Genomic DNA, 9419 nt, shown 5'->3' on the forward strand with positions numbered 1-9419 from the left:
ACTTAAGAACCCAAGTCAATTTGCCACAATATTGACTACTCATGCTGCGATCACGTCTGGTGCTGTCATGTCTACTCATGCTGCAGACCCATTAGACCATTGCTGTTAACTCATCCCAACGAAAAGCCAACATGGAAATTTATAGTCACCTGTTCTAAACAAGGGAAGAAAATAAATAAAAAGGAGACCACACTTTTTTTTTTTTTATGATTAACTTTTAAAGAAAAAGAAGAAATAAATATAACAACCAAAAAAAAAAAAAAACTATGTTAACTTATTAATCAACTCCTCCAATCCCGTTATTTTCCGCGCCATCCTCATAGTGTCCTTTCTCATTTTTTCATGGTCTTTTTTAATTTTTTTTATTTCCTTTTTTAATTGTTGCGCAACTGATAAAAAAAAAAAAGCATAGAATTAATTGTAATGAAGAGTAACATGTATGTTTGTATAGCATATGTAAAAGCACTTACAATACATAGCATAACAATATATTAAACAAATTTATAACTTTGTTATCAAGTATAAATGCTTTAGAAATAACATTAACAAATTATTTGTTTTTTAAATACATGAACAAATATATTTGTCCTAATAACTTTTTTATTTTAATTTACAAATAATATCTTATCACCAGTGAATAAATTCCATACCATTATGTAAGAAAAATAAAACTATAATCATAAACCTTCAGGACCTCACCATAGATACCGATGCATGACTGAGGTATTATAACAAAAATATAAAACACACACACACACATACATATATATATATATATATATATATATATATATATATATATATATATATATATATATATATATATATATTTATTTATTTATTTACATGAATTTATTTATATTTCTTTACATGAATTACTGGCTAATGTTACTTTATAAAATTACTGTATTGTTTTGTTTCACATTGAATGTTGCCCTCTTTATTCTGTACATCTTATGCATACAAAATTCTAAGGATGTGTGCATATACTTACTCTCCTGATTTGGAGTGTAGGCCACATCTTGACTGGAGAGTGGGGAGGAATTCCCCTCCTCTCCCTCCTGTGGTGCTGGTGGTGGTGGTGGTGGTGGTGGTATGGCTTGGGCCATGTGGGAGGGCCCTGGCTGTTCCTCCTCCGGCTCCTGTGTCTCCTCCTCCTCCTCCAGGATGATCCCCTCCTCTTCCTCCTCCAGGATGATCCCCTCCTCCTCCTCCTCCTCCTCTGCCTCGGCCTGTCGCCTGGTCCGCTTTGGACGGACCGTGGCTAGAGTAGCTCCTATAATAACACAATGTTTATGAAGTTAAAAATCAGTTATTATAACCTATGCAGTTATAAAATACCAACCCTTCCCCTTTAACCCACCACACCACTTCACTTTAATTCTATGGTTTAACTTGATGGACGTATGTCTTTTTTCAGCCATACGTTGAATACCTTGACTGGTGATATATGTGTAATGTCCCCGAACAGTGTCTGCAATACTGTCCTGCTGATGAGCCTTTGACCTTCGGCTGAACATGTGCCTTTGGGGTCCTAAGTTAATGTCTTTTATGCACTATCCTTGTATTGTATAGATAACATGTGGTTTAGAATATATTTTGTTATCATAGCACTTATATTGATTCCAGTATTAATCCTGTTTTTGCATAATACTCTGTTTAATATGCATATTCATATGTTTTGCACTTAAGGAGTTAATGCATGTGCGGTGTCCCACTACCGCATTCTATACGGTACCTATTTATTCATGGGTCCCCATAGCCAGAGTCCCTAGGACTTAAGGATCGCTGTTAGCCAGTCTACCCCTAGTCGCCTCTATTATAGTGTATAAATCTCTAATTTATGCATAGGTTAATGTAAATAGAATAACGTGTAAATAAATGGTTAATTACTTGTTTACATTAGCGTTGCAGGACCTGCGGGTCATGTGACGAGGTGAACTCTATGGTATTTAGCTTAAGGACCTTTGGAGGCCCTTTGACGTAAGCAATCCCATCACACCATGTAATGGTGAATGGCAGACGTTTGGACCAATCAGATTCGCCCCGCCCCCTGCCCATATAAGGGAGCGGCGGACATCTTCTCTCTCTCTTGTTCCTGGTCAAGCAGGCAAGCAAGACCTGTACAGCAGTAATTGCAGTGAGTTAGGCCTGAGCCTTGCGGCAACGGCTGAACAATTATAATTATAGAGTATGTCACCACCCAAACACTCTGCAGCTTCAAGGACCTAATAACTCCCCTAAATCCGGACAGATCCGCAAATCTCTTCCAAATTAATAGACTTTATGTCTACCTCAAGGTCAGCAACTACTGCCAGTCACTAAGCAACCTAAGGACTGTTTGTATGAGACTGTGACTGTGCCGTGGATATTGCAAGCACTTCAGTAAAAGTTATTCAAGTTCAAGTTCAAATCAAGTTCAAATCTCCTTGTGGACCTTCAGTTATTCTATGCACTTATCATTACTGGGAAGGGCGGCAATAGGCCGGAACACTGATTCAGCATACCAACCCTCAGCCTGGCGTCACGAACTATCGGGTTAACATTAACCCTTCACATACCGATACCATACCACCACTATCATACACCCCCCCAAGGGCTACCACACATGCATAAAGCATGAAACTTCTCTTGTTACCATGGGTTACTGGTAGGATCATGTGACATGTGGTGAGCCTATCAGGATTGCTGAGCATTAAGACAACCCCCTACACTTTATATTCTAGTTTAATCTAGGTCTACCCTTTGCCAAGGCAAGATCTAGTGTGGCTGCTGTGCAAGTCTCTAGTGGCTAGTGTGGAGAAAGTGGCCCGAATACTGCACCTGTGCAGAGGGCTATGCTATCTAACTCTTCTATACAGAATTAATCTCTAATCTCCCAAATCGCAGAACTTGGTCACCACATATGTTACCACAATCTGGAGTCAGACTCACAAACAAATAGGGTTAACAACATCTGCCCTAAGATTAATTACTGTATTTATCGGGGTATACCACGCACCGGCCTATAACACGCACCCTCATTTTACCAAGGATATTTGGGTAAAAAAAGTTTTTTACACAAATATCCATGGTAAAATGAGGGTGTGTGTGTGCGCGTGTATACCCCGATATACCCCCAGGAAAGGCAGGAGGAGAGAGGCCGTCGCTGCCGGCTTCTCTCTCCCTGCCTTTCCTGGGGTCTAGAGCCCTGCTGCCGGCCCTTCCCTCCCCCGGGCTATCGCCGCCGGCAATGGGGCGCCGTCACCGATAGTCAGGGGGACAGAACAGGCAGTGACGCCGATAGCCAGGGGGAGAGAAGGGCTGGCAGCAGGGCTCTAGACCCCAGGAAAGGCAGGGGGAGAGAAGCGGGCAGCGACGGCCTCTCTCCCCCTGCCTTTCCTGGGGGTGTATCGGCGTATAACACCCACATAGACTTTAGGCTAAAAATTTTTGCCTAAAAAGTGCGTGTTATACGCCGATAAATACAGTACATCTGCCCTTACATAACTGTCACCAATACCTTACCTGGGTGATACTGGTCCCGTATTTGTCGGACCCGATCCATGTGTCGCCTCTTTAGGTCCGACGATTTTTTTAAGACCGCCATGCGGTCATGTCTGCTGCCGTGTTTTCTCCTCAGCTCCCGCATTAGGGAGCGGACAATGTCCTTCTTCACGATCTGGGAGCGGGTCTGATCATACCCTTTTTCAAGGAAACGCTTCAACATGAAGAAACAAGTAAATTCTCACACTTTTGTTTAACCCCTTATGGACATATGACGTAAATGTCAGGCAGTGATTTACACGGCGATAACACAGTGATAACTCTCTGAGTAAAGTTTATGTAGTAAATGTGACCTGCAGTCCTATGTAACACCACAGATAACAGTGATAACTCTCTGAGTACAGATAATGTATAGATGTGACCTGCAGTCCTATGTAACACCACCAATAACACAGTGATAACTCTCTGAGTACAGATAATGTATAGATGTGACCTGCAGTCCTATGTAACACCACAGATAACAGTGATAACTCTCTGAGTACAGATAATGTATAGATGTGACCTGCAGTCCTATGTAACACCACAGATAACACAGTGATAACTCTCTGAGTACAGATAATGTATAGATGTGACCTGCAGTCCTATGTAACACCACAGATAATACAGTGATAACTCTCTGAGTACAGATGATGTAGTTTGTGTGACCTGCAGTTCTATCTAACACCACAGATAACACAGTGATAACTCTCTGAGTACAGATAATGTAGTAGATGTGACCTGCAGTCCTATGTAACACCACAGATAATACAGTGATAACTCTCTGAGTACAGATAATGTATAGATGTGACCTGCAGTCCTATGTAACACCACAGATAATACAGTGATAACTCTCTGAGTACAGATAATGTATAGATGTGACCTGCAGTCCTATGTAACACCACCAATAACACAGTGATAACTCTCTGAGTACAGATGATGTAGTTTGTGTGACCTGCAGTTCTATCTAACACCACAGATAACAGTGCTTTGGAGAGAATTTTTTTTGCTTGGGGGGGCCTTTTCGCATTTTGGAAGCCCTTATGGTGCAAGGAACGCAAAAAATAAAACCCACATGGCATACCATTTTGGAATCTAGACCCCTTGAGAAACGTTACAAGGGGTACAGTGAGCCTTAATACCCCACAGGGGTCTGACAGATCTTTGGAACAGTGGGCTGTGCAAATAAAAAAATTAAATTTTTCATTTTCACAGATCACTTTTACCTGTCAGACACCAGTGGGGTGTAAATTCTCACTGCACCCCTCATTACATTCCATGAGGGGTGTAGTCTCCAAAATGGGGTCACATGTGTGTTTTTTTTTTTTTTTGCTTTTGTCTGAACCGTTGTAACAATCAGCCACCCCTGTGCAAATCACCTCAAATGTACATGGCGCACTCTCCCTTCTGGGCCTTGTTGTGCGCCCCCAGAGCACTTTGCGTCCACATATGGGGTATCTCCGTACTCAGGAGAAATTGTGTTACAATTTTTGGGGGGCATTTTTCCCTTTTACCTCTTGTGAAAATGAAATGTAGAGGACAACACCAGCAAGTTAGTGTAAAATTTTGAATTTTTTACACTAACATGCTGGTGTACATCCCAACTTGACCTTTTCATAAGGGTTTAAAGAAGAAAAAGCCCCCCAATATTTTTTAGGCAAATTCTGCGATACCCCATATGTGGCCCTAAACTTTTGCCTTGAAATACGACAGGGCTCCAAAGTGAGAGCGCCATGCGCATTTGAGGCCTAGATAAGGGACTTGCATAGGGGTGGACATAGGGGTATTCTACGCCAGTGATTCCCAAACAGGGTGCCTCCAGCTGTTGCAAAACTCCCAGCATGCCTGGACAGTCAGTGGCTGTCTGGTAATACTGGGAGTTGTTGTTTTGCAACAGCTGGAGGCTCCGTTTAGGAAACAGTGGCGTACCAGACGTTTTTCATTTTTATTGGGGAGGGGGGCTGTGTAGGGGTATGTGTATATGTAGTGTTTTTTACTTTTTATTTTATGTTAGTGTAGTGTTGTGTTTTTAGGGTAAAGTCACACGGGCGAGGGATCAAATTAGTTTACCGCTGAGAGTTTGAGCTGCGGCAGAAAATTTGCGGCATATCAAACTTGCAGCTAGAAACACACTCTAAGCCCCCACCCATGTGAGTGTACCCTGTACATTCACATTGGGGGAGAGGGGGGGGATGCAGGGAGTTGTATGCTGGGAGTTGTAGTTTTGCAACAGCTGGAGGCACACTGGTTGCAAAACACTGAGAGTTTGTTACCTAACTAAGTGTTTCACAACCAATGTGCCTCCAGCTGTTGCAAAACTACAACTCCCAGCATGTATGGTCTGTTAGTGCATGCTGGGAGTTATAGTTTTGCCACAGCTGGAGGCACATGGGTTGGGAAACACTAAGTTAGGAAACAGACAATGTTTCCTAACCAGTGTGCCTCCAGATGCTGCAAAACTACAACTGTCCAGGCAGATGCTGTCCAGGCATGATGAGAGTTGTATTTCGGCAACAACTGAAGTGCCAGTTGTTACCGAACTACAATGCCCAGCATTCCTGGACAGTGAACAGGCTGAGAATTGTAGTTTTGCAGCATCTGGAGGGCCGCAGTTTAGAGACCCCTGTATAGTGGTCTGAAAACTGTGGCCCTGCAGATGTTGCAAAACTACAACTCCCAGCATGGCCAGACTGTCCAGGCAACAGACGTGTTTCCCAACCAGTGTGCCTCCAGCTGTACAGGCATGCTGGGAGTTGTAGTTTTGCAACAGCTGGAGACACACTGTTTGGGAAACACAGCTATATGATCTTATATCATGACTAGATTAAAAGTTATGATTCATAACTTTTAATCTAGTCTAAAATGCAGTTAAATATAATTAACAGTGGTGAAAATACTTACACAAATCAGAACTCTCTCCTCACTTTCGCTGAAATTACTTCCCACCATCTTCGCATAGGTTATTCGCGATCGCGATCCCACTGGCAAGCATCCAGGAAACGATCTCTGTTATCGCGTGATGTAATAGCGCGCATGCGCGCGCGCGACAATATTTTCGCAATCAGTTATTTTCGCAATTATTTTCGCAAATGCCGAAAATTCGCAATATTTAAAAATCAACTCGGATATAACGAATATTCGTAATTCACGAATATATGACGAATATTCGTGAATATATTCACGAAATATTGCGAATTCGAATATGGCATATGCCGCTCAACACTACTCATGTTTTGCAATTCTGAAGAGACACACAGATCAGGAAAATTAACACCCAAACTTTGTAATGTAAAGGAATCATTATATAGTAAATCCCTATTGGTATTATGAGTAGCACAATTTGCAGAAAAAGAAACATGGGTATCAATGGGCAAAACATCAATAGAAGAAACATCATCAGAAAAAGAATCATGTGAGGCTGGACTGTCCTGAAAATGACGTTGTATAACATGACAAATTTGTTAATGTCCAATAGAGTGGAAAACACATCAAATGTCCTAGAAGGAGAAAATGAAAGTCCACAGGATAAAACTGTGACTTGATTAAGGGACAGTACCTTAGCCGACAGGTTGTAAATGGGAACAGTTTCTATTTCTTATTGCGGTTGTTGCGGGGTCCTCGCTTTGCCTGAGCGGTGTTTATGACCTCCTCTGCATTTTTTCCCTTGTGAGCTGCAGAGTGAGTGTTGATAGATGTAGCTGGAACCGAGGCTGGGGTCACAGGTGCAGACATAGGTCGATTAGTAGATACTGGTTCATCGACTGCAGAATCCGAGGAGTCGACTTCTGTGGAGCCGAAGTTAACTCTTGGTCTGCTTGTGGGGCTGTGTCTTCTATTTTGCCTTTTGAGAATGGATCTTGGAGTATTGGATTTCAGGTCAGTGTTTGGCCAAGTATACACATTGTTTGTTTGAAAGTCCTAGACATCCCGCATAAATTTTGATGTTTTGATCTCTGTAATACTAGTCTCCAGTTTTTTTAAATTCTCGCTGATATTGTTATCCAGCTCCGTAAAAAGTTCATGTGTTTTAAAGGAGCTAACTGCAGATTGTAAAACAGTGATATTATTTTGAACTTCCACTAGGGCTTTCTCTTCATAAGAAATAATCAACTTAATAAAGCGATTTGAAGAATCAGTAAGGAGTTCCTCCCATTCTCGTTTAAAGTCATCGCAGTAGATCGTGGTGGGAAACTTTTTGATTCTTAAACCACGAAGAATTAACTCCTGATCCAAGTATTTACGTAATGTGGATAGGTCTCACCAGATACGCGACTCCTGTATTAAAGCTTGTTTAAGTTCAGACCGTAAATTTACCGTGTCCTGAGTTTCAACTCGTGACATATCCAATAAGTGGGACATCTTATCCGCTCTTGCCCAGCGGTCTTCCACCGACTGTAAGCAAGTACTGGAAATAGTAGAAGCAGTGTCCATGATGTAAGTCCAGTGAAGGAGGGAGGTGGTATAATTCCGGGAGCCCGATCCAAGAACCACAGAAGCACAGGCAGAATACGGACTGATCAGCTAGCACCGGACCATCCTCCCAAAACCAACGCACGGCAGGTGTATGGTGGCACCGAATGCAGGAACAAAGAAAGAAGATGCCAGCGAGGTATAGCGGATCCAAGGTTTATTAAATGAATAAAAACAGGAACGGTAAACAAAGGGTTACGCGCTTCAGGCGTGTAGCAGAACGCCCTTAGTCATACAAAGCAAGATAAAAAATGCCCAACTTATATAGGGGAAGTGATGTAGGAAAGGGAGGAACTCCCCATTCCACAAAACTTTAACCCTTACATAGATACAATTTCCCATTTACAACCTGTCGGCTAAGGTACTGTCCCTTAATCAAATCACTGTTTTATCCCGTGGACTTTCATTTTCTCCTTCTAGGACATTTGATGTGTTTTCCACTCTATTGGACATTAACAAATTTGTCCGGGATATTGTTATACAACGTCATTTTCAGGACAGTCCAGCCTCACATGATTCTTTTTCTGATGATGTTTCTTCTATTGATGTTTTGCCTATTGATACCCATGTTTCTTTTTCTGCAAAGTGTGCTACTCATAATACCAATAGTGACTTACAATATAATGATTCCTTTGCATTACAAAGTTTGGGTCTTAACTTGAGTGTCTCTTCAGAATTGCAAAACATGAGACAGGTGGGACCATCGACGGCTTTTGAGTCTGATTTAAAGACTCGGAATGCTGCCTTTTACCCCATCATGTCCCGCACCCCTTCATTGGACTTATTTCAAGAGTCTGTTGAACGAGAGTTGATTAAACTTTCAAGACAACCTAATGTTCATTATAATCTTAACAAATCGCAGCGAATTGCACTGTCTGAACTGAGGGATATGGAGGAGGGGGTGCGGTTGTGTTGCTGGACAAGGGCCTTTATTATCAGTTGAATTTGTCATTACTTTCTGACACATTTACATACAGGCCTTTGTCCTACAACCCAACCACATCCTTCCGCAATATCTTGTGTGAACTGGTACGAAGCGGCGTCAACCAGGGTATTCTTACACAGAAAGAGGCTGATTTCATCATTGTTCCTCACCCAGTGATGGCAATTTTTCATTCTTTGCCGAAGATACACAAAAACTTATTTCCACCCCCGATGCGACCTATGGTCGCAGGCATTGGGTCATTGAATGAAAACTTGTCATCCTGGGTCGATAGCCTCCTACAGCCCCTTATACCCTCTATACCTGGATTGATCCAGGATACTAAGCATTTACTATATACCTTGGACAAAGTTACCTGGTCAGAGCCCTATCAATGGATCATGGCAGATGTCTGCTCTTTATATTCTGTGATCCCTCACGATAGGGCTTTGATTGCCTTGCAGTGGTTCTTGTGCACATACTCGTCATACCCCCGTGGTCTGCA

The 9419-nt window shown here is 42.1% G+C and overlaps 1 protein-coding gene across 1 annotated transcript; it reads right to left on the minus strand.

The window, feature by feature from the left end:
• Positions 1 to 264: 264 nt before the first annotated feature.
• LOC130357438 (glucosidase 2 subunit beta-like) lies at positions 265 to 1710 on the minus strand. The gene is made up of 3 exons (XM_056560130.1): positions 1436 to 1710; positions 995 to 1276; positions 265 to 389 (listed from the first exon to the last, which is right to left on the minus strand). Exons 1-3 carry the CDS (start codon positions 1518 to 1520, stop codon positions 265 to 267), a joined length of 492 nt encoding a protein of 163 aa, XP_056416105.1. The 5' UTR covers positions 1521 to 1710.
• Positions 1711 to 9419: the final 7709 nt, after the last annotated feature.

The sequence above is a fragment of the Hyla sarda genome, chromosome 2 (genome assembly GCF_029499605.1).
Source record: "Hyla sarda isolate aHylSar1 chromosome 2, aHylSar1.hap1, whole genome shotgun sequence".
In the NCBI taxonomy this organism is placed as follows: Eukaryota; Metazoa; Chordata; class Amphibia; order Anura; family Hylidae; genus Hyla; species Hyla sarda.